This window comes from Simochromis diagramma, unplaced genomic scaffold, assembly GCF_900408965.1.
Source record: "Simochromis diagramma unplaced genomic scaffold, fSimDia1.1 OVJJ01000240.1, whole genome shotgun sequence".
NCBI lineage: Eukaryota > Metazoa > Chordata > Actinopteri > Cichliformes > Cichlidae > Simochromis > Simochromis diagramma.
Window position 1 is genome coordinate 14,603 of NW_024386957.1, and position 26,536 is coordinate 41,138.

Genomic DNA, 26,536 nt, shown 5'->3' on the forward strand with positions numbered 1-26,536 from the left:
CTTTTGCAGGCCAGTGTATGTGTGGCCTCATTAGGATAGGGATTTATATTGGCGTGAGGGACTGTAGCCTATAAGTTCTTATTGTTAAATGATAGTTATGAGATGGTGTGTTTCAGGTGATTTTACAGAAAAACACCAAAATAATGTACTGCATTACTTTAAAAAAGTACTCTGCATAATAGAATACTTTAAGATACCTCAACACTGATCATTTGACTCATTCTTATATTGTGCTTTTCTACTCCACCTGAGAACTCAAATTGCTTTATATAACAAGCTACAACATGCTGAAACATTCATTAAACAGCATGCAATGACTCTGCATGAATAACGGCGGTGTCGCTCAATATTCTCAGTAATAAAATCATAATCTCTAAGTTCTTATCAATTCCCCTTCGCACTTATTCTTTAACATAAACTTCGCTTAACTTCATGTATTCAAAGTGACTTAATTCTACTGACTCATATTGACTACAGATAGCACACTGGTTTCCAATAAGAAGCCTGGAAATCATTATTTAGAGTTTAATATTGACATCACCACAAAAATAAGACAAACACTCAATTCTTATTTAATGTAGATTTTTTTATTCTTTAAAACTTTAAACAAAGCAATGAACAATGAGAGAAGAAATTGGAAAAAAAAGCTACAGAATGCAGTGTGAAAGTAAGACCAGCATAAAAGTCACATATAGTTCAGGACTGGGGACACTGGTCTCTCATCAGTGGCTCTGAGACCAGAGTCTGGGAGCCCTGGGTGGCCTCACAGGTCACAGAGCCCACCTTCATCCAGTGGTCTGCAGGGAGCCTCAGGGTGCTGCTCCAGCTGTAGAGGCCGTCGTTCTCCTGCACCACGGGGCTCCTGCTCTCCTCCCAGCTGATGCTGCCACTGCCATCCACCTTCCAGGACAGACTCCAGTCTGAGGGGAAGCCCTTGTTGGCCAGACACATGACTGTAGCCTCCCCTTGTTTCAGCTCCTCACTGGAGGGACCCAGCACCTTCAGGGCGGGGCGGGCATCACCTAGGAAACACCAATCAGGTTAGAGGACATGAACCACAATTTGATTTTCTCCGTTAAGAAGTTTCTGTCAGGTGTTTTTTCTGCTCCACCAGTCATTCACTCACACATTGTTTCACTTCCCTTTAAGAAACCTCTCATGCATATCAGCACAGAGAGAATCATCACACAGTTTGAGCTGAAATATGTTCAAACTACACTGGAAATAAAAGAAGCAGATGTGGAAACATTTACAAAAACAATTTTAGCTTCAAAGTCATCAGTTATCTATAACACATCACTTGTTGGAGATAAGAAACTTAATAGCACTACTTGAATGATGTGGATTAATTTCTTTTACTGCTTACATGATTTTAATGACATTTGAAATGATATCTGCTACAACAGAAACACCAGACATGCTGCACACTGTCAAATGCCCATCTTTAACTTCTGGAAATAAAATAAGCAGATATGGCAACAATTATACAAGATGTTAAGCTTCAAAAACCTCCGTTCTGTATAATACACAAGTTTTCTACTTACCTCATGTGAGTTTCAGTCATTTATTGTAGTGCTTTTATGATTTCTAAGCAAATTCTACATTTTTACTGACTAAGTAAAAGACCAGAAATCTTTATCTTCACTCTGTTTAACTTCAGGACAGTTACATTTAATTCATCTTAGAAACAGTGACTGTGATTTCAAACTAGAAAATAATCACAGGCTGATGATTGTTTATATTATTTACACAATGCATCATCTTTATGTCAGAAATGTCGACATAAAATCTGATTAAAGCTGATGGAGTCAGCCTCCAGTGTATAATGGTTATAATATTACCTCTACATGAATACTTCATTGTTATAAAGCTAACATTTAAACCTCGATGTAGTTTCTTTAAAAACATTATAATCTTACTTCCAACTTGCAGTCTGGTTCCTCCACCAAACGTCCACCACAGTGATACAAACTCACTGAGCCGCTGCACAAAAACCTCTGACTGTAGAGACACGGCTCTCTGACTCTAACAGACTAAATTAAAACCAAAAGCTCTCAAGAGTTAACCAGACATATATATATCTCAATAATCCTCAAGTCAACTCTGATGTTTTATATTATTCGTTAATATTGATTTTAACATTTATTCTGAAGCTAACTTTGTGTCTTCATGAAAATTGATCTAAAAACTATTTTAATGATTTTTGTTTTCTGAGCACACTGAACAGAAAAGTCAAGATAACCACAAGAAAGAAATCTGATAAAATAAAAGAGGTTTAAGTTCGACTTACTTCCAACATCCAGTCTGGTTCCTCCACCAAAAGTCCACCACAGTGATACAAACTCATTGAGCCGCCGTACAAAAACCTCTGACTGTAGAGAGACACGGCTCTCTGACTCTGAAACAAACAAACTCAACTAAATCATTCACTGTTTGCACAGCAGCCATGACTCAGCTGATATGACTTCTTCAAATACCATCATAATAACATCGTACAACATTAGTTTAAATATAGTTTGATCCATAAGCTTTTGGACAATGACACATTTTCACAGTTTTACTGTGTACACAACACAGTGGAATCTGACTCAAAGAACTAGGATGTGACTGAAGTGCAGACCTTCAAGGCCCACAGAATGCTCTGCTCTGGTTTATATTTTGCCTTTCATTGTTAATAAACTTGCTCACAGCTACGCTGTCGTCCGTGCTTGGGTTTGGGTCCAAATCCTCCTCCAGACGATCTGCCTCCCAGATTGTGACATGCTACCTCTATCAGCAGTAACATTATCAGTAAATACTACTGCATAAAGCCCAGGGGGTGGTGCAAGCTCAGGAATCCACAGACTTTGTCCAGCAGCAGCGGACTACGGCCGCCCCGGAACAGTCACGTCAGCTTCTCCCGCCGGAGGTTTTGATCGGCCCGCTAGAGGTTTTGCCCGACCCGCCGGAGCCATCGGCAGGGAGGAAGCGACGATCGCACCGCCGGCGCGTCACCCCACAGCCGGATATTAGGACTTCAGAATTGCCGGCTGTGGTGAGTGAGAAGGACCCTTTTTCTGTTTTGGACTGTGGGACAGTCTATTCAGGGGCTTTGTTTTGTGCAGCAGATGACAAGGAGAACTGTTTGTTGCCTGTTCATTCTCCTGCTCAGCTGTCTTTACCTCGTTTAGCTGCGCAGCAGCATTCAGCTCGGCCTCCGGTATCCCCGCTAGCCCAGTCATCTATGCCATCTCCGTCTTCACAGACTCCCTCTGTACGGGAGGCTGCGTCTGTGCCTCCGGTTTTGGACTCTTTTTCTAGTACGTATTTTTTGCAGAGAGACAAACACGTTAAAATTGCAACCGTTCCTCAACAGCTGGCTAGTTTAGAGACTGTTACTTGCTCCAGGGCCTCACCAGAGGTTAAATTGCAGCCCTCAGCCGACTCTGGACCCCTGGAGGCTAAGAACCCAGCTGAGGACTGCACCCGGCTGTCGCTGCCTGAGCAGGGTTGGTGCTCTGCACACCTGCAGTCTGTTCTGCTCCCGCCAGAGGTCCCCGCACCTGCTGGTTCTGTCCTGTGTGTGCCAGGGGCTCCGGTGCCCACTGGTTCTGAGACTGTTTTCGCTGGGGGGCCCGAGGAGCCCGTCCAGCCCCAAGACTCGTCAGCTGGAGGTTCAGGAGAACTCCTTTCTCACCCTCCACACGACTGCCGCCCCAGCCGTGACAAAAATAGCTTTCACGGCCCTGGGTCTGTGACCAAGTGTTCTGTGTTTAATTTATATTTCTTGATTATTGTTATTCATGGTTTTAGTTCTCTTGATGATAATTTGTTTTTCTTTTCAGAAGAGTGACCTTGTGTTAAGATGGACACTACGGATAATATTCATTACAGTTGATCATTTACTATTGACATTAATAAATGAATAAGCCGTTCTGTTAAACACTGAATGACTGATCATTCAGTTATGAGTCACCTATATAATTTCCTAAATTAGCTGTTGGGCCAACAAATTTATATATAAAAAGAGCATCAAATGAAAGTTATAAAAAATATTGATGATGTCACACTTTCTATTTCAATCTGTGATCTTATCTGACAGGATTCTGGAGAGGCTGGAGCTTTACCCAGCTGTCCCAGGGTAAGGGGCAGGTTACACATTAACTGTAACTGTAATCCATAAACTGCAAATTTAATTTTGAGTAATTTATAATATCAATTAATAGGAAACTAAGCAAAAACAGAAAAGACATCATTAATTCAGACAGAAAAAGCACGAAGGATTTCATTGTGTCAGTCAGATGATTTCCATAGAGGCACTTTGCATCAGCAGCACCATGCTCCAGTGCTCTGGGAGAGTTTATAGTCCTGAGAGTTGAACACTGGATGACTGACAGCTGTCCTTCATCACAACAGAAGCCACAGAAATCCTCCTCATCAAAAACATGACTTTGATCTGCGTCCTCATCTGGACTCTCCTCTGCTGCTGCTTCACAGGTAAAGTCCAGAGAATCAAACTCCTCTCCTCTATCAACATCTGTCCCTCTGAAATGAAGCCCACAAAACCATGAAGCTGCTTTATGTTTTTGTCTCTGTGTCCTCAGAGTCCAGAGGACAGATCACAGTGACTCAGCCTGGAGCAGTGAGCTCTGCTGTGGGAGGATCTGTGAGCATCAAGTGTACGACCAGTCAGAATGTTTATAACAATGACCGTTTAGCCTGGTACCAACAGAAAGATGGAGGAGTTCCTAAACGTCTCATTTATGGTGCTAGCACTCGAGTATCAGGGATTCCAGCTCGTTTTACAGGCAGTGGATCAAACTCTGACTTCACTCTGACCATCAGTGGAGTCCAGGCTGAAGATGCAGCAGTTTATTACTGTCAGAGTCTTCACTATCCTAACAGTCAGTATGTGTTCACACAGTGAAAAACAGTCGTACAAAAACCTCCCTCAGTCAGACTGAACAGAAACTGAAGTGACTGCTGCAGCTGGAAGATACTGCAGAGACTGATACAGTTCACTGAGGACACACACACACACACACACACATACAGACACACACACGCACACACACACAGACGCACGCACACACACACAGATGCACACGCACACACACACACACGTACACACACACACACACACATACAGACACACACACGCACACACACACAGACGCACACACACACACACACACACACACACACACACACACACACGCACACACACACACACGCACACACACACACACGCACACACACACGCACACACACACACACACACACACACACACACACACACACACACACACACACACGCACACACACACACACGCACACACACACACACACGCACACACACACGCACACACACACACACACACACACACACACGCACACACACACTGTAGATCTCTTAAACAAATACCATCATTTTTTGCACAGCAAGGAAAAGTTGGAGAAAGTCTCGAGAAACAATCTCTCATCTTGCAAAAATTATTTCTCTGAAATGAAGCTCCCAAAACCATGATGTGTACGATTATGATAAAGAAAGCTGAGCAGTGTATTGAAAAAAGCTTGGCTATGACCTTTGAGCTCAGCTTGAAAATAGATCTGTGAAGGTTCTCAGTCATCCAGGTCCTCGTACTCTAAGGAGCCACCAAACCTACAAAATGTCTTTGGGGCAAGACATCGTTCCCTCAAAGCTACTCGAGGATGACAGTGTGGAAATAAGTGTGCAGTCAGTTATTAATACTAGTCTTCTATCTGGGTGTTGTTGGGTCTGTGTTTCCACAAGCCCCGCTGGTTTAGAGACTTATTCATCATGAAGAAAACGAGACAGTCAGCGATCGATCGATTTATTTGCAATGGAGGCCTCGTCGGTGTCTACCACAAAATGACCCCAACGACGGCCTCCGCTTGCTGCCTTTTATTGGGAATTGTGTGTGTGTGTGTGTGTGTGTGTGTAAGCTGGTGCCAGGAGTCCAGCGGTCCACCTAAACAAAAGGCTCTTATACTTAAACAGATACAGAGTAGGTGTCCTCCCATACTATATAAAGAAGGTACGACCTCACTCATGACCTTAGGATGTGTGTGCATGCCAGAACACTCTGGAAGAGTCTTTGCAGACTACCAAGGATCAGACCTCTATCATTATACAATTGATATCTCTAAGCATATATGATTATATGATAGAGCCCCTTTTTATGGCCTCTATCAACCCTCATCGCCTCACTTCAGGCATTCTTCCTGTGGGGGGAATACTTATGACTCCTCTATTGTCCTTTTTATCTCTGCAGAAAACCTTTCTCGGAAAGGGTATTGGATCCAGTTGTTTTACTGCTGTTATGATCCCACTTGTTGAATCACTTTAGCAGTCTTGTAGAAGTGGTCATGATGCAAATGACAACAACAATGACACAAAGGAAGACCCTCTTCAGATTGTCAAAGTATGCTTAGCACAGTGACACAGCATTAGGTGATGTTCATAGGAAATTGCCGTCGGTCATTCCCCATCACCACCCTAGCTTCTGGTTTCTGTGCTGCTCACAGAATCATGATGCCATCATTGAACTCCCTCTGTGCTGTCGATTGGAGCTTGGCACGCTCCCCTCACCCTCAGATGCCCGTCTGTAGTATTTTTTCTCTCCTACTTTCTTTGCTAAATGTACCTGTATATTGTTTATATGATCTAAATATATTAACAATGAACAATTTCTTTTTGTTCTCAGATCAAATAAAACAATTCCATCTCAAATACTTTTATTTCCACATAATGAAAGTATTTGTGTAGAAATTAAAACTCTTTGCAAGTAAATTATTGTTTTATCATATATCCTGCGTAATTTAAAATACGAAAATATTAAAACCATACTAAATATAGAAGAATGTATTAAAACTATCACAGTAAAGCTCCTGTTAAGTAAAGGTGGTATGAATAATTTGTTTTACAGAGACGAGTAAAACTCTGAGTTTCAAGTCCTTTCACTCTAATTACCACTGGAGCAAAGCTAAGTTAGAAAAATTGAATGTAATGCAGGGCTGTAGAGTGCAACCAATTTGGTCGCAAGTGCGATTAAAAATAATCTCAAGTCGCTGCGGTACGACCAACTACTCGAGTAAAAAATAAATAAATAAAATACTCTCTGCACCTCTGAAACTCTCCCTGTGGTCAACAACCGACACACATTATGCTCCTATCGTGGTCTAAACCAATCAGAGATAATCAGGGGTGGGACCTCTCTGATTGGTCGTAGTTCAGATATTCATGTAGTCCGTCTGTACGTTTGAACGTACAGGCAGATAGAGAGAGGTGAGTAGCTTGAATAAAGCGACATTGATTCATTAAATCCTAAATCGAGTTTTAAACATAAATATATTTTCCCAGAAACGCCGGACTCTCAGGTTAAAGATCACAAAAGTATTTTATCAACCACCAAACAGTAAATGAGAGCAGGTAAACGGATTCCACACAAAGACACACAGTGTAAACACACAGCGCGACCCGACGCATCAGAATCAGCTTTCTCTGCTTTCTCACACGACGGCACGTAGACGGACACGCCATCGGGCTGAAAGCCGACAGCTCACTGATTCTGATGCGTCGGGTCTGCGCTGTTTACGTCTTTTTTGTGCTGATTCTGAGCTGCAGGTTTTGTCTCTCTCCAAGCAAAATTGACTGAACCAGCAGCAAAAGAAGCAACAAACTATTCACATCTGATAAACATCGTCATGAATTCCCTCTTACTTTACTGTTTTGTTTCCAACAAGATAAAAATCACACTTCATGCACAGCTCTCTCTCTCTGTACTTCAAGAACAGTTTCCCGTCTCAAATCTCTGTTTTCTGCGTTATTCCTTCGCTTATTACCCACCAGTCTACCGTTGTTTACAGCGCTGTCAGCCTCTGTCTTTTTTTTTTCTTTTTTTCTTTTACTTCAATGACCTCGGACAAGAAAGCCTATTTTCTGCTGTTCAATACTGAAGAAATGTAAACCTTTTTAAAATTATGCAAAATTGCAGAATATTTTTAAGATTATCTGTTATAAAAATCCAGGCCAGGAATATCTCCTTCATGTTTTCTGTTTTTTATTCTCAGTTACTTTGACACATGGGCATTGTTAGGATTGATATTTTTTATATTGTCATTTGTGCTAAAATATATAGATATATAACCATTGCCTTTATGTGTCCTAATATGGCTATCATTATGAAGAAAAAGCCAGACAGTCAAAGGGGCTTTCTTTTCTTTACATTTACATCACGTACACTTATATAAGTTGGTTGGAGTTTTGAGCCATGGGTGGACATGACTCAAAAAGGGGGGAGAAGATCATAAACAACTTGATCCAATTTCCTTTAAAAAACTTTTTCTGCAGTGACAACAGGAAAGGAGAGGAGTTGTAAATGCAGATGATTCACCAGGTGACTCTATCACCCCACAGGGTGTCTACAGTGAGAAGATGTGGGGGTTTGAAAGGGGTCATAAAGAGGAGTGTTGACCAGGCTACAGCTTTGAAGATAGCTGGAAGCCACATGGACAAACCAAAAACCAACGGATGTGTTTGAATGCCTATGTCTGCAAACATTTGGATTGTAGTGCATATTCTTTTGAGAACGTTGATTCTTGTTTTTGACTGTTGACATTCATTTGTTTCCTTGCAGGATGTAGTTTACTGTGTGTGAGATGAATGAGAAGTAGGATAATTGCTAAGCATGTTTTGTACATGTATTAACTGTGAACTTTTGCAGCAATAGGAAGTGAATGATGTGAGGAGCTGTGTGTGAATGAAGCCTATACTGAACTGTCAAACACAAGGGTGCATAAGTGGAAATTTAAGTACAAAGTTGACAAAAAGGGGGGACTGTTGGAGTCAAATTGTTAAATGTTGTCATTGTGTTACTTAAATGTGTAAGACTTATTTCAAGCAGCATGGTCAAAGACATTCCTTTGTCTCTGACCACCTCTCCAGCCTGTTCGTTGGTGGGGGAGGCTGTAGTGTTTCATTATAGGGACATCCTATGTGAGGGTTCTGTTTTCTTGGTTAGTAAGCTTCCTGCTTTTATGACCCTTTTGATAAGCAGGAGGTCACACAAACGCACCACCAAACAAACATACACACTCACATACACACAAACACACGTACTCGCACACACACACCCACACACACACGCAGTGTTTTAACCTTTTGTGACCATAGGGGGGTTTTACAACGAGTGGTGTTTGTGTTCTCAGAATAAAAAGCTGCAAGGAAGGCTGTTTATTTGATGCTGGCTAGCAGACAGGTGAGGAGCGTTTAGCTCCAAGAGCCTGGTTCCAACCAGCCTCCCTTGCTAGCAAGTAAAATTGCTGTTCATCTTGCTTCCTTGTCGTTAACGGGAATAAGTTTCTAAACCAGCGGGGCCTGTGGAAGCGCAGAGCAGCGATCACGGCGAAGCTGCTGCTCCGGCACCGATGCCAGAGGCGGCGGGATTCCTCCAGATCGCTCGCTAACACTGTGGAGCATCAGCAGTGAGTCACGGATGTTAAAAAGCGTCTGTCGCTCATACACCAACAGGGAGTGGGTTTTCAAAGCTAGCAGGGACACCACTAAGAACACAATATGCAAACATTGCAGAACCGAGAGAAAGACGGCGTGCCATAACACCCGGTGCCATCTCTGCATTCTTATGGCCAAAGAGTGCCAAAGCACTTTAAGCACAAGAACAAGATTGTTAGTTAATCATTTACAAATCAATATTGTCTGTATGGACAGCAATTTCCCCCCAAAAAAGGGCACATGTACAACCGCGGTGTTAAGCGATGCGGTTGAAAAAGTGGCGCACCAGTGCAACCAAGGCAAAAAGTTATTCTAGAGCCCTGTAATGTTAAAGATAATTGGAACATGAAGGCACTGCTTAGCTTAACTGAAAACAATTCTGGGATTTGTTTTTTGAACTTTAGCATCACAGTTGAACAAATGAAACACCAGGAGAATAACAAAGTGAAAGATGAAACATCGACCAAATCATTTTAACAATGTTCATGTTTGAAATTATACAGCTTGATAAAAACAGGATGACTTTATTTGCACAACAAGATCATGTGAGTTGATAAGAAGGTTCGTTTTTGGTATAGAGGAGTTTATTTGTTTTGGATGTGAGCAATGCCAAAACAAGAAAACAGGTCCTTATGTTCCCCAATCTTCCCAAACAGAAAATGAAAAGTAAACCAAAGACGAGTTTCTAAGCAATGCTCTTAACCAGGAAACAAGTGTTTCAACAAAAATGGCCTTTCACTCCTTAACTGCTGCAAGGTTTACATTTTACTGTTTAAAATGACTATTTACACTGCACAAGTTTACTCTCACAAACCCTTTTTGGGTGAAAGAAAGATGGAGGACCTGTACTACTGTGTGTGTGTGTGTGTGTGTGTGTGTGTGTGTGTGTGTGTGTGTGTGTCCTCAGTGAACTGTATCAGTCTCTGCAGTATCTTCCAGCTGCAGCAGTCACTTCAGTTTCTGTTCAGTCTGACTGAGGGAGGTTTTTGTACGACTGTTTTTCACTGTGTGAACACACGCTGACTGTTGATCTCATGATAACTCTGACAGTAATAAACTGCTGCATCTTCAGCCTGGACTCCACTGATGGTCAGAGTGAAGTCAGAGTTTGATCCACTGCCTGTAAAACGAGCTGGAATCCCTGATACTCGAGTGCTAGCATGGTAAATGAGCAGTTTAGGAACTCCTCCATCTTTCTGTTGGTACCAGTGTAAGTAGTTGTTGTTATAAACATTCTGACTGGTCGTACACTTGATGCTCACAGATCCTCCCACAGCAGAGCTCACTGCTCCAGGCTGAGTCACTGTGATCTGTCCTCTGGACTCTGAGGATACAGAGACAAAAACATAAAGCAGCTTCATGGTTTTGTGGGCTTCATTTCAGAGGGACAGATGTTGATAGAGGAGAGGAGTTTGATTCTCTGGACTTTACCTGTGAAGCAGCAGCAGAGGAGAGTCCAGATGAGGACGCAGATCAAAGTCATGTTTTTGATGAGGAGGATTTCTGTGGCTTCTGTTGTGATGAAGGACAGCTGTCAGTCATCCAGTGTTCAACTCTCAGGACTATAAACTCTCCCAGAGCACTGGAGCATGGTGCTGCTGATGCAAAGTGCCTCTCTATGGAAATCATCTGACTGACTCCAGCACGACTCGTTTAAAAAGAGTTTTTCACAGCATATTTGGAATGTGACTCAACTGAACACTGTAGATTCATATACAGGTAACAAATAAAGAAAAAACTCGACCCCTACAATGAAGTGATGTGAAAGCTGTGTAAATTTGAGCAGATGTGTTAGAGCTCACGTTTATCCTCCAGTATCATCACCATCATTGACACCGACTGTGGGGACATAATCAAAATCGTAATTATAATACTTTTTAATTAAAAAACCGGAGAATCCGTACCAAAGAGCACTGAAGCTTTTATATTCAGTGTTAATTCAACAATGTAAACAAACACTTTTTCAGTTTTCGCTCCTTTGTTGTGACATATCTCACTTTGTCACTGCAGAATAATGTCATGGAAATATAATCAACAAAGTCTGCAGACACGATGAGCCAACACCTTTTTAATTCCCAAGCAGTTGAGGGAGAGACGACATTCAGTGGGGCACTGATACGTGTCTCTAAAGATGAATAGCAGCCCTCTTTAACCCTTTAAAGCCGGTCGGAGCGGACTCGCTCCAATTTGCGTAACTATTTTTAAATCCCGGTAGCACTGCAACCACGTAAGCTAGCGCATTAATTTTTTTTGCATATGAAACCGGAGGAGTTGTACTTACATCTTATGCCATCAGCTTGTCCTAGGTCACAGTTTCCTTCCACATACAGCTTTGCAAAAACTGCATAAAAAGCACTTGCAGCAACAAAAACATAATATTCCAGAAACACGCTTTGCCGATCCGATCAGCTGTTTGTAACACTTCCTACGTCCATCAGCGTGAACTATCACATGTTCTCCATGTCCTGCCCGAAACCGGAAGTGACGTCATTTTGCGGAAATGTAGTTTTTTTTTACCATCGTGGCCTTATGAGCCTATACTGGTGTTTTTAAAAGTTATGTTTGACTTTATGACTTTCTGTGTCGTTTCTGGGATGCTGAGGACTCATATTGCACTGCTGGAAATAGTTTATTTTGATGCAGGGAGCTGGCAGCATGTAAATATAATAATAACCACAGCAGCCAAACAGAGAGCCTGACGAGCCCAGTTGTAAGTAAGCTATTAAGACTCGACTGGACACTGTGTTCATGTTTTCCTCCGAAACAATAAGTTCCGTTGGAGCAGCCTTTCAACGCCTCTCTCTGTCTCTTACAAACTTGACCCAGAAAACAAAGTAAAGCTAGTTTTCAGCTACGAGCCCGACACGAACCCGACGGATTAGCCAGAGGTCCCTTTACTACGGTTTGGAGCTGCGGACCTGTTTTATATATGCGTTTGCAGATCACTGCAAAAAGTGCAGCCTTACCTAATGTCCACCTACTGTTACTCATTTATATTAAGATGTAAAAATCGAGTTGTTATTGGTACGGCAAGTAGCCTTCAGTAACAGTAATAAATCACATTCATGTAGTTGTAAAAAGCATGATCATATATTAAGTAATCCAAAGTATTCAGAATACGTTACTCTCATTGAGTAATGTAACAGAATACGTTACAAAATACATTTTGGGGCATGTAATCTGTAATCTGTAGTGGAATAAATTTTAAAAGTAACCTTCCCAACACTGCAGACACTACATCACCAAACAGAAAGTGACCTGTTCAGGGCATGAAACCGAAGTCTTTCCAGCCTCACAGGTTGTCCTGTTATAAAAATATCAAATTAAAACAGAGATGAATGATTCTGCGCTGTGGTCATGTTTAACTTTTGCATCCTGTGGTCAGCATCATGCATCAATGTGAATCACTGCAAGTTTTTTTGTACTGAGTTTTACAAAACTCTAAAATAGGTTTTGCAAATTGTACCTTTCCTCTGATTTTTTTTAATGTCTTTCATTTTTGACGCCATGTTCAAATGTGCAGGTTCTTTTTTGGGGGAAGTCTTTTCTATTCTGTCCTGTTGCTTACGCGGTTCTTTGATTTGCTGACAGGTAAGTTTCTAAAACTTCTTTCATGGTGAAGATTCTCTGAAACTCTGTTCATGTGTTTGAGTAGACAAGTACAACATTTCTTTTCTTCTTTTTTTTTTAAGTGAACAAGAGGAAATCAGATTTTGTCTTACAAGGATGAATGTCTGTGCCTTTATCTTCAGACATTGTTTGCATGTTTTGTTGGCATTTGGCAACACTTGGGGTTATATCACAAAGTACTGCTCTGGTTTGATCATGAAACATTTTCTTGCCTTTCTCAGTCAATGGACATGTTTTTGTAAAAGATTGCAGAAAATACCCAAATTTAAAAATCCCACACATCCATCAATGTGTGGATGTGTCCTAAAACACAAGAAAGAAAACATTTTCATAAACTGACTGATTAATTGATAAACAGCATCGACTATTTGATCCAACTACTTGTTGTTTTCAGTCAGATGATTTCCATAGAGAGGCACTTTGCATCAGCAGCACCATGCTCCAGTGCTCTGGGAGAGTTTATAGTCCTGAGAGTTGAACACTGGATGACTGACAGCTGTCCTTCATCACAACAGAAGCCACAGAAATCCTCCTCATCAAAAACATGACTTTGATCTGCGTCCTCATCTGGACTCTCCTCTGCTGCTGCTTCACAGGTAAAGTCCAGAGAATCAAACTCCTCTCCTCTATCAACATCTGTCCCTCTGAAATGAAGCCCACAAAACCATGAAGCTGCTTTATGTTTTTGTCTCTGTGTCCTCAGAGTCCAGAGGACAGATCACAGTGACTCAGCCTGGAGCAGTGAGCTCTGCTGTGGGAGGATCTGTGACCATCAAGTGTAGGACCAGTCAGGATGTTAATGTTTGGAACAACAACCATCTTTTAGGCTGGTACCAACAGAAAGATGGAGGAGTTCCTAAACTGCTCATTTATGATGCTGACACTCTATATTCAGGCGTTCCAGCTCGTTTTACAGGCAGTGGATCAAACTCTGACTTCACTCTGACCATCAGTGGAGTCCAGGCTGAAGATGCAGCAGTTTATTACTGTCAGAGTTATCATGAGATCAACAGTCAGCTTGTGCTCACACAGTGAAAAACAGTCGTACAAAAACCTCCCTCAGTCAGGCTGAACAGAAACTGAAGTGACTGCTGCAGCTGGAAGATACTGCAGAGACTGATACAGTTCACTGAGGACACACACACACACACACACACACACACACACACACACACACATACACACAGAGTGGTAGAGTGAAAATGTTATTGTTGCTAAACAAGTTGGAAATCTATCTGTATCTCAGTCAATCAAATTTTGACCTTTGACCTCTGCTTCATAGCAGCTCAAATACATGTGAACCAATTCCTGAATATTGCTCATTATGAAAACATTTCTTAAAGAAAGAGAAAAAAACACAATACATCACCAAAATCAGTGAGTCACAATTGTCTGCATAACTTATAAAAATACTTCCAATAGAAACTTTAAGTCCAATTTTCTCAGGTTTGTAGAGTTTTTTATTTTTTGCTGTTCAATACTAGTCTGATAACTTTGTCTTGCAATTCCAATAAAATTGATCCATGTTTGTGGCTGTAATGTGACAAAATGTGGGAAAGTTCAAGGGGGCCGAATACTTTTGCAAGCCACTGTATGTGTGGCCTCATTAGGATAGGGATTTATATTGGCGTGAGGGACTGTAGCCTATAAGTTCTTATTGTTAAATGATAGTTATGAGATGGTGTGTTTCAGGTGATTTTACAGAAAAACACCAAAATAATGTACTGCATTACTTTAAAAAAGTACTCTGCATAATAGAATACTTTAAGATACCTCAACACTGATCATTTGACTCATTCTTATATTGTGCTTTTCTACTCCACCTGAGAACTCAAATTGCTTTATATAACAAGCTACAACATGCTGAAACATTCATTAAACAGCATGCAATGACTTTGCATGAATAACGGCGGTGTCGCTCAATATTCTCAGTAATAAAATCATAATCTCTAAGTTCTTATCAATTCCCCTTCGCACTTATTCTTTAACATAAACTTCGCTTAACTTCATGTATTCAAAGTGGCTTAATTCTACTGACTCATATTGACTTTCTACAGATAGCACACTGGTTTCCAATAAGAACCCTGGAAATCATTATTTAGAGTTTAATATTGACATCACCACAAAAGTAAGACAAACACTCGATTCTTATTTAATGTAGATTTTTTTTATTCTTTAAAACTTTAAACAAACTTTAAACTTTAAACCAAGCAATGAAAAATGAGAGAAGAAATTGGAAAAAAAAGCTACAGAATGCAGTGTGAAAGTAAGACCAGCATAAAAGTCACATATAGTTCAGGACTGGGGACACTGGTCTCTCATCAGTGGCTCTGAGACCAGAGTCTGGGAGCCCTGGGTGGCCTCACAGGTCACAGAGCCCACCTTCATCCAGTGGTCTGCAGGGAGCCTCAGGGTGCTGCTCCAGCTGTAGAGGCCGTCGTTCTCCTGCACCACGGGGCTCCTGCTCTCCTCCCAGCTGATGCTGCCACTGCCATCCACCTTCCAGGACAGACTCCAGTCTGAGGGGAAGCCCTTGTTGGCCAGACACATGACTGTAGCCTTCCCCTGTTTCAGCTCCTCACTGGAGGGACCCAGCACCTTCAGGGCGGGGCGGGCATCACCTAGGAAACACCAATCAGCTTAGAGGACAGGAACCACAATTTGATTTTCTCCGTTAAGAAGTTTCTGTCAGGTGTTTTTTTCTGCTCCACCAGTCATTCACTCACACATTGTTTCACTTCCCTTTAAGAAACCTCTCATGCATATCAGCACAGAGAGAATCATCACACAGTTTGAGCTGAAATATGTTCAAACTACACTGGAAATAAAAGAAGCAGATGTGGAAACATTTACAAAAAACAATTTTAGCTTCAAATTCATCAGTTATCTATAACACATCACTTGTTGGAGATAAGAAACTTAATAGCACTACTTGAATGATGTGGATTAATTTCTTTTACTGCTTACATGATTTTAATGACATTTGAAATGATATCTGCTACAACAGAAACACCAGACGTGCTGCACACTGTCAAATGCCCATCTTTAACTTCTGGAAATAAAATAAGCAGATATGGCAACAATTATACAAGATGTTAAGCTTCAAAAACCTCCGTTCTGTATAATACACAAGTTTTCTACTTACCTCATGTGAGTTTCAGTCATTTATTGTAGTGCTTTTATGATTTCTAAGTAAATTCTACATTTTTACTGACTAAGTAAAAGACCAGAAATCTTTATCTTCACTCTGTTTAACTTGAGGACAGTTACATTTAATTCATCTTAGAAACAGTGACTGTGATTTAAAACTAGAAAATAATCACAGGCTGATGACAGTTTATATTATTTACACAATGCATCGTCTTTATGTCAGAAATGTCGACATAAAATCTAATTAAAGCTGATGGAGTCAGCCTCCAGTGTATAATGGTTATAATATTACCTCTACATGAATACTTCATTGTTATAAAGCTAACATTTAAACCTCGATGTAGTTTCTTTAAAAACATTATAATCTTACTTCCAACATCCAGTCTGGTTCCTCCACCAAACGTCCACCACAGTGATACAAACTCACTGAGCCGCTGCACAAAAACCTCTGACTGTAGAGACACGGCTCTCTGACTCTAACAGACTAAATTAAAACCAAAAGCTCTCAAGAGTTAACCAGACATATATATATCTCAATAATCCTCAAGTCAACTCTGATGTTTTATATTATTTGTTAATATTGATTTTAACATTTATTCTGAAGCTAACTTTGTGTCTTCATGAAAATTGATCTAAAAACTATTTTAATGATTTTTGTTTTCTGGCACACTGAACAGAAAAGTCAAGATAACCACAAGAAAGAAATCTGATAAAATAAAAGAGGTTTAAGTTCGACTTACTTCCAAATTCCAGTCTGGTTCCTCCACCAAAAGTCCACCACAGTGATACAAACTCATTGAGGCGCCGTACAAAAACCTCTGACTGTAGAGAGACACGGCTCTCTGACTCTGAAACAAACAAACTCAACAATATGAATTGTTTTTATTATAGCTTTATAACATATTAATAGTATAATTTTAAAATAAAATAAACACAATAAAATAAAGTTCCAAAATTATAATTTGAGAATTTACATTTTATAGTTGTTAAGATACATCACTACAAAAGCTCCCTGTCACAGCTGCGGGTTTTATTGGAAGGACCCAAACGCAGACTCAGATTCAGGGAGTGAGTTTTATTTAACGTAAGCGAAGCACATAACAGGAACGGGTATGGCGTGAACAAATGTCAATGGAAAATGCCTTTCATTGTTAATAAACTTGCTCACAGCTACGCTGTCGTCCGTGCTTGTGTTTGGGTCCAAATCCTCCTCCAGACGATCTGCCTCCCAGATTGTGACATGCTACCTCTATCAGCAGTAACATTATCAGTAAATACCAGTGGCCCAGCTACACTTACAGCCAAAACCATCAGTGCCATAACTTTGTCTCCACCATCTTTGACAGATGTTGTGATTTGCGTCAGATCAGTTTTTCTCCTTTGTAATTTTCTCTTCCAGTCATGCTGAAAAAACTTCATCTTTTAACTGTTTTTGACCTTTTACATGTTTTACTGGCAAAGTCTAATCCAGTCTTCCAGTTCTTGAGTGTAACTTGACAGTAATAAAGTTTTTTTTCTCTATGTTTGATTTAGTTTTTCAGCTGATTGATGATTTCCTGGACCTCATGCTGATACATGCAAGCTCACCTCTTGAACTCAAAATACTTTGTTTCCTCATTATTCCAAGATGAGTTACAAAGATAATCTTGTTTCCCCATGAAATGGTTTGTAGTAGACAGTCGTTCAATTACTTTGCACCATTTCCCAGCATCCAGTGTTTATTTCAGAATCCAGCTATCCTCTGTTTCCATTTGAAATTGTAGTTAACACCTTCAATCAGTAGCTCTTCTGTGTTGTTTTAAGTGCAGTACTGTACAAATGGCTGGTGAAATTCTCCAAAAGCTTTGCTGTTTTCAACATAATGTGTAATAACAACCTCATTATAATATATATTGTCATACCAACAGTTACCTGGGTTGCCACTCTGACCAAAGAACACGTGTTGTAAATTTAAGCATTTGCTTCAAATCTTCTGACAGACGTTTTCCTAGAAATAACTCCATTACATAAGCAGTCTGATTTGTTGTACTTCTTTAAGTAATAAAGCTTTTTATGAATCTCAATAAAAATATAAATATTTTTATTTATTCAATGCTTTCATTCAATGAAGGTAGATGTTTTTGTGTTATTTATTTTAAAGAACTCAACTATTCTTCATCCCAGATAATCTATAAATTCTTCCTCTTTTACCAACTCTGCGTCATTATAAATTAACATAATATATGTTTTCAATCAAAATAGCTTTCATGGTCCTGAGTCTGAGGACTCGGTGTTTTGTGTTTCTTTATATTATTCTTTGTTCTCGGTTGTTCTGTTTTGTCTTTTGTTTAGGTTTGCTATGTGTTAGTGTTTTTGTTTCATGCCTGCCTGTGTTCTCTCTGTCTGTCCATGGTGTTATTGTGTCTGCTCATGAGTCTGCCTGTCAAGTTCAGTGTCCTGTCTGGTTCTCTGTGTCTGTTAGTTTCCTGTTTTATTCTGAAAGTTCATGTCTCATGTCAGTGTGTTCAGTTTTACCTTTCCCCTGTCTCGTTAGACTAATTGCTCCCAGCTGTGTCTCCCTCCTGTGGCCCATTCCCTGATTACTCCCCATGTATTTAAGCCCTGTGTTTTCCTGTGTTCTCTGTCGTGTCGTCTGTTTAATGCCATGTCTGTCTTTCTCTGTGAAGCTCCCGTGTAGTCTACATTAGTCCATGTTTCTTCGTGTCTCTCTGCTCCTCGCTCCATGTCCTCCATTTTGTATGAGTTTTCCCAGTTTAGGTTTATGTTCGGTTCTGCCCACACCTTGGTTTTGTGCACTGTAAATAAAACCCACTTGCACCTCCGCCATTGTCTGCTATTGGATCCTCCTTTCTCACCCTCCCCACGACTGCCGCCCCAGCCGTGACAGTACGACTCGACCACAAGATGGATCCAGCAGCTTTATCTGTGGAGAGCGACCTCGCACGCATCCAACGCCTGATGGACTGGGTAACTCACACCACCAACGCAAGGGCAAAAGTGGTGGGGTTAAAAGCCATCGAGGCAATCCTGGAAGGAAATCCCTACCTCTGTCAGCTCAAGGGAGTTTCGGACTTAATTCGCAACCTGCATAAAGCCCGGGGGGTGGTGCAAGCTTGGGAATCCACAGACTCCGCCGGAGGTTTTGCTCCGGCCCGCCGGAGGTTTTGCCCGGCCCGCCAGAGCCATCGGCAGGGAGGAAGCGACGATCGCGCCACCGGCGCGTCACCCCACAGCCGGATATTAGGACTTCAGAATTGCCGGCTGTGGTGAGTGAGAAGGACCCTTTTTCTGTTTTGGACTGTGGGACAGTTTATTCAGGGGCTTTGTTTTGTGCAGCAGATGACAAGGAGAACTGTTTGTTGCCTGTTCATTCTCCTGCTCAGCTGTCTTTACCTCATTTAGCTGCGCAGCCACAAGCTCGTTTAGCTGCGCAGCCACAAGCTCGTTTAGCTGCGCAGCCACAAGCTCGTTTAGCTGCGCAGCCACAAGCTCGTTTAGCTGCGCAGCCACAAGCTCGTTTAGCTGCGCAGCCACAAGCTCGTTTAGCTCTGCCTCCGGTATCCCCGCCTTCACTGACTCCCTCTGTACGGGAGGCTGCGTCTGTGCCTCCGGTTTTGGACTCTTTTTCTAGTACGTATTTTTTGCAGAGAGACAAACACGTTAAAATTGCAACCATTCCTCAACAGCTGGCTAGTTTAGAGACTTACTTGCCCCAGGGCCTCACCAGAGGGTAAATTACAGCCCTCAGCCGACTCTGGACCCCTGGAGGCTAAGAACCCAGCTGAGGACTGCACCCGGCTGTCGCTGCCTGAGCAGGGTCGGTGCTCCGCGCAGCTGCAGTCTGTCCTGCGCCCGCCAGAGGTCCCCGCACCTGCTGGTTCTGAGACTGTTTTCGCTGGGGGGGCCCGAGGAGCCCGTCCAGCCCCAAGACTCGTCAGCTGGAGGTTCAGGAGAACTCCTTTCTCACCCTCCACACGACTGCCGCCCCAGCCATGACAAAAATAGCTTTCACGGCCCTGGGTCTGTGACCAAGTGTTCTGTGTTTAATTTATATTTCTTGATTATTGTTATTCATGGTTTTAGTTCTCTTGATGATAATTTGTTTTTCTTTTCAGAAGAGTGACCTTGTGTTAAGATGGACACTACGGATAATATTCATTACAGTTGATCATTTACTATTGACATTAATACATGAATAAGCCGTTCTGTTAAACACTGAATGACTGATCATTCGGTTATGAGTCACCTATATAATTTCCTAAATTAGCTGTTGGGCCAACAAAGTTATATTAAAAAAAAAAAAGCATCAAATGAAAGTTATAAAAAATATTGATGTCACACTTTCTATTTCAATCTGTGATCTTATCTGACAGGATTCTGGAGAGGCTGGAGCTTTACCCAGCTGTCCCAGGGTAAGGGGCAGGTTACACATTAACTGTAACTGTAATCCATAAACTGCAAATTAAATTTTGAGTAATTTATAATATCAATTAATAGGAAACTAAGCAAAAACAGAAAAGACATCATTAATTCAGACAGAAAAAGAACGAAGGATTTCATTGTGTCAGTCAGATGATTTCCATAGAGAGGCACTTTGCATCAGCAGCACCATGCTCCAGTGCTCTGGGAGAGTTTATAGTCCTGAGAGTTGAACACTGGATGACTGACAGCTGTCCTTCATCACAACAGAAGCCACAGAAATCCTCCTCATCAAAAACATGACTTTGATCTGCGTCCTCATCTGGACTCTCCTCTGCTGCTGCTTCACAGGTAAAGTCCAGAGAATCAAACTCCTCTCCTCTATCAACATCTGTCCCTCTGAAATGAAGCCCACAAAACCATGAAGCTGCTTTATGTTTTTGTCTCTGTGTCCTCAGAGTCCAGAGGACAGATCACAGTGACTCAGCCTGGAGCAGTGAGCTCTGCTGTGGGAGCAACTGTGAGCATCAAGTGTAGGACCAGTCAGGATGTTCGTGTTTGGAGCAACTACAATCTTTTAGCCTGGTACCAACAGAAAGATGGAGGAGTTCCTAAACTGCTCATTTACTATGCTAGCACTCGAGCATCAGGGATTCCAGCTCGTTTTACAGGCAGTGGATCAAACTCTGACTTCACTCTGACCATCAGTGGAGTCCAGGCTGAAGATGCAGCAGTTTATTACTGTCAGAGTCAGCACTATATTAACAGTCTGTATGTGTTCACACAGTGAAAAACAGTCGTACAAAAACCTCCCTCAGTCAGACTGAACAGAAACTGAAGTGACTGCTGCAGCTGGAAGATACTGCAGAGACTGATACAGTTCACTGAGGACACACACCCACCCACACGCAACACAACTAGAGATTTTCTCTCAGCGACATTCAGCACAAATTTGTGCTTAATTAACTAAAGAACAAACGTGGCCCAGTAACAGAAACCAAGGTCAATCTTAGTCATGACCTTTGACCTTAGCAGTGGAGCAAAGCCACAACATTTATAACAAGCAACAAAAATCTGAAAATGTTTATTATCAGCCAGGGTGAAAATAAAAACAATACACCTGTGAATTTAAGATTTTACTGTAAACATATCATTGAACATGAGTGAAAAAGCTGTTATTGAAACTTTGTTCTTCAGATTCTTTCTAATCACTCCTTGCATTCGTTGACTCTCCTGTCTGTGAGTTCTCCTCAGAACAAACAGCTCATCAGAGACACTAAAGACTCTTTCTTCTTTAGACTTGCTTTGTAGTTTGAGACTGTTTCCGTGGCAACCAGGTCCCAGCAGTGCTTCATGAACCAGTCTGTCTGGTACAGGTGAGCAACACCAACAACCTACCATACACATTTACATAAACATAAAAATAACCTGTACAACTTTAAACTTCTTTTTCAGCTTTTGCCAAAATGCAGATCTCCTTAATGGTTCTTTCAACCTGTGTTTTATTTTACCAGTGTAAAATAAAGACATCATGTTGGAGTGCAGAGTTGGTCTGAATTCTTTAAAATTTAAATTAAAAATATATTCATTGAGTGCATGCAGGTTTGGTTAAAGGAACTTTACAAAACAAGTTTCTCTCCGACAGTCGAGTGCTCATCTTAACTAGCTAAGTTTCATGACCGAGCTAAGGACGTTAGGCAAGGCAAGTTTATTTGTATAGCACAATTCAACAACAAGGTGATTCAAAGTGCTTTACAGAGACATTAGAAACAAAAACAAATAAAAAGCATGATTTAAAATTGATTAAAACAAGCAAACTAATTAACAAACAAACAAAATGGTATATAAAATCAAAACAGATAAAATCAGAACAATAGATAAAATCAGTAGTTAAAATGTTAGTTTTGAAATTTAAACTTAAAAGTGTGGATTTGGTGCTTTATTCAAATGCAGCTGAGAACAGGGCCCTGTTTCAGGAAGCCGGTTTAGTGCAAACTCTGAGTAAGTAAACCCTGGGTTAACGAAAACTCTGGGTTTTCGGTTTCACAAAGCGAGTTTAGATTAATTCTGAGTGAGTTACTATGACGACACACTCCGTGAAGTAAACCTGCCCCCTAGCAGGTTTACTTCAACTAACCCTGACCTTCTCCGCCTCTTTGTCGGAAACCTGACTGTAGGAAGTGTCAGACATGGCATGCTCCTTCCTTGAACAGTCAGTAGATGTTGAAGCCCAAATTCTCCGCAGAGCTCTCCGCCGGGAGAGAGTGATTAGAGCGTGTTTGGACATTTTATCATTTCCTGATGATTTCCTGTGTGAACATTACAGTTTTTCAGCACAATCTATAATTTATTTGAATAACATCCTCAGGCCTAATATTGCTCATGTGACACATCACAGACATCCTCTCAGTTCTGTACATATTATTTGTATTGCACTTCGGTTTGTTGCAAACGGGAGCTTTCTGTATAATATTGGTGACGCTGAGCACGTTTCCAAGGCTACCGTCTGTTGGGCAGTCAGGAATGTTACAGTTGCACTGAAACGTCTCCTGTACTCGTCTGTGGTGTTCCCCGGTCATAGACCCACAAGATTTATCAAAGAGGGATTCCACAAAGTTGCAGGTATCAGGATGAATGAAACTTAATTCATGATGTGGTGATACTTGAACTACTACTTAAATTTTACATTTATTCTCACGGTTCCCAGGCGTGATTGGCTGTATAGATGGCACTCACATTCCAATCATTGCTCCTTCAGTAAATGAAGGAGACTATGTGAACAGGAAGTCTTTCCACAGCATTAATGTACAGGTACATAGCTCCCTGTAGCATTTCAAACTAACAAATTATTTCATTATAGTAATGGATGCTAATTTGTGTTCTCTGCACTGTGAAGATCATATGTGATGCTGCCAACATTATCACAAATGTGGAAGCCAACTGCTCAGCCTCTGTGAGTGGTGGTGGTGGAGGACCCCCACCTGTTTTTCGGGCCTCCGCTTCTTTTTCTAGTGGCTATAACGGGTCACATTTGAGCATACAGAGTAAGCAAATATGTACTTGTAATGTGCTCAGATAATTTCAATAAGTGCTTACAGAAAGAAAATTAATGTAGCCTCTAACTGCAATTGATTTACATCGGACAAACAGACCAAGCACTATGGCTCATAATACAATTACACCTTACCTGTTTGGACTATATTTTTATATTTCATTTTTACTTGCTGCCAGGAACGTTTGGGGCCTGTTGGGTTGCACCTGCGCTCAAATCACATCACAAAATAAAATGTATGAAATATAAAATAAAATAGAATAGAATAACGTGTTAAATGGGTGGAAATCCCTAGATCAATGTTTAAATTAACACTCACGCATTGACTCTGTCGGCTATGTTTTGCCATGCATGCTCCCTTTCTTTTGCAGCTGAGGCTGTGTTACTTTTTTTCCGCAAAATTTGCATGTTATCGGCATATGCTGCCATCAGAATTTCGGCCTCAAGCGCTGTAAGATACATCGACCGCGCCTTCTTTCCCTCCGTCTCCATGGTGACTTGCTTAATCTGTGCTCCACTAATCAGGGCTTTATGTATCCTCGTGCGCGCGCTTAACTTGGGGTTAAAGCAACTCCGCGTTGACTGAACTAATTGTTATCAGCCTTTCTGAAACCGAATATTCCGAGTTGGACAGTTCGGGGTTACTCAACCCTGAGCATCGTTTTTTCACTCTGAGTTTTCTAAACCGGCTTCCTGAAATAGGGCCCAGCACTCACAACAGACCTCTGCCAGATCTTCAGCTAACCCACGTTAGTTCTAGGCCGCCAAGCTCTTGAGAGTTTCCCTAACATCTGCATTTCTACTCAGTGTTTTCTCCCTGTCTTAGTACCTGCTTGTCACGCTTTACAAACAGGAGAGATGCATCTCTGTCTGGACACTGGGTTTCTGCTATCAGGTTGCACTCCCTTCATCGTGGTCCTTCATCTGCCTCCCTGCCAGGGCCGTTGCTCCAAGTATATTCCGGACTCTCTCCCCACCACTCCTCACCCGGACCCCCTAGACACCCTCCTTGCGCGACGCCTGTCCCTGCAATGCATAAGCCATAACCATCATAGTTTAATCAAATGGCTGTGATTCACTGGACTGCCACTGACTGGCTGTCTCTTCTCATTATAGTGACTCTGTGTAACTCCACCCAGGCCGCCGCCCCTTTTTCCCTCCCCAGGATCTGTACTTAAACTCTTGCATCTAGTCATAGCACACTGTCTGAGTTTCATGTTTCGTAGTTCACAGTTCGTAGCCTTTATAGTTCCTGCATTGTAATTAAACTAGGCACTGTAAATAAAGCACTGTTTTGCCTACCTCTGTGTCTGCGTTTGAGTCCACACACACCGCCTGGCCCTCTCGGCCGTAACATTAACGCTTTTTATTTTGTTCCATTTAATCTAAACAAGCCCCTAAAAAAAGTCAGTGATCACTGTCGGCCTCTTTCGGTTTTATCATCACAATTCATTTTAAAGCTCAGTTTTTTAAACCTTATAATGTAACTACAGCCCAGCCCATGCAGCACTATATTATAATAAGTAACCTTATATTGCAGTTGTTCTCCTCAATGAAGTCTGGTCCGTTAACAGCATCCTGCCATGCAGTTACATTTGTTCCTAACCATCGGGAACCCTCATCGAGTGAAAAAAGTTCATCCTCCAGCTTCACTGCGTTTATATTATGCTAACCACAGCTGTGTAGCTAGCGCAACTTCAGTAACCCTACAAACGCCACTGTTATTTAGTTTTCTGTCTTCATTTATGTCAGAAGTGATAGCAGAGCTGTATGTTTTAATTTTTCTGTGTCAGTTAAGCTGCCAGAGTTTTGGCTTCATGACCCTCCTTCATGGTTTGTGCACGTCTAAACTCCGTTTGCTCTTCATGGCATTTCGGCCGACAACACAAAATACTTGCTGGATCTACTGTCCACCCGCCATGTGATGACCCTCCTCCGGGATCCCCCCCTATCAAAGGGAAATACACCGCTCTGAAGGCGCTGCTGCTGCGGCGCTACTCCCCCTCCGATGCAGAGCGGGCTGAGAAACTCCTCTCTCTCTCTGGCCTGGGTGATGGTACCGCTCTCGAACTCATGGAGAGCACGCTGTCCTTGCTAGGAACGGATGACGGTGGATTCCTCTTCACTCACGTCTTCCTTGAGCTGGCCTTGACAACTCCCCGCTGCTGGGTGTGAAGCGTTCCCAGTCACTTGCAGACAGAAGTGGATCGCATTCTCCTGGCTACCAGGAGCTTTGGCATCGAGACGATAATTCCTGACTCACCGACGGCAACTCCCGCGCCCCCACCGATTCTCCCAGGGGCCTCCAACTCATCGATAGTGGTTGGGATTGCGGTGTCATCGAAAAGGGTTGTGTTTTTACCATCAGCGTGACAGCGCTTTGCCGCCTTTGCAGTTTTAAGGCCCAGGGAAATGAGCCCGCCTGTGCTCTGTAGCGGCCGTGACCGCTGGCGATAAGGAAAGGCGGCACTTCATGGAGGACTCATGCTCGGGGAGACGTTTTCTGGTTGACTCCGGCTCCCAGAAGAGCCTCGGGAACGCTCGTGTCGTCTTTGCATACCTCCACAATGGTATATTATTTAATCTTAAAAAAAAATGGAGATTTCTCGCGTACCACCAGAGAGAGCCCAAGTACCACTTGTGGTATGTGAACCACAGTTTGAGAAAGACTGCTTTAGATCATGCACAGAACCAGTTAAAATGATAATACTGCTGAGCATTACACACTACATCACAAAATAGAAAATAACATGTTCAGGACATGAAAGTCG

The 26,536-nt window shown here is 41.8% G+C and overlaps 1 protein-coding gene and 3 gene segments (V, D, J or C); 2 read left to right on the forward strand and 2 right to left on the reverse strand.

Annotated features, from left to right (window-relative positions):
• Positions 1-644: 644 nt before the first annotated feature.
• On the reverse strand, positions 645-11,341 carry LOC120737781 (immunoglobulin kappa light chain-like). Its single transcript, XM_040038645.1, has 4 exons — positions 11,317-11,341; positions 10,525-10,835; positions 2,291-2,324; positions 645-1,022 (listed from the first exon to the last, which is right to left on the reverse strand). Exons 1-4 carry the CDS (start codon positions 11,339-11,341, stop codon positions 697-699), a joined length of 696 nt encoding a protein of 231 aa, XP_039894579.1. The 3' UTR covers positions 645-696.
• Positions 11,342-13,688: 2,347 nt separating this feature from the next.
• Positions 13,689-14,205, forward strand: LOC120737786. The segment is given in 2 exon segments: positions 13,689-13,740; positions 13,848-14,205. Coding segments are annotated over 2 exon segments (384 nt in total).
• Positions 14,206-15,387: 1,182 nt separating this feature from the next.
• LOC120737782 lies at positions 15,388-19,121 on the reverse strand. The segment is given in 3 exon segments: positions 15,388-15,765; positions 16,665-16,746; positions 19,107-19,121. Coding segments are annotated over 3 exon segments (423 nt in total).
• Positions 19,122-21,012: 1,891 nt separating this feature from the next.
• LOC120737787 lies at positions 21,013-21,598 on the forward strand. The segment is given in 2 exon segments: positions 21,013-21,064; positions 21,172-21,598. Coding segments are annotated over 2 exon segments (384 nt in total).
• The last annotated feature ends 4,938 nt before the right edge of the window (positions 21,599-26,536 follow it).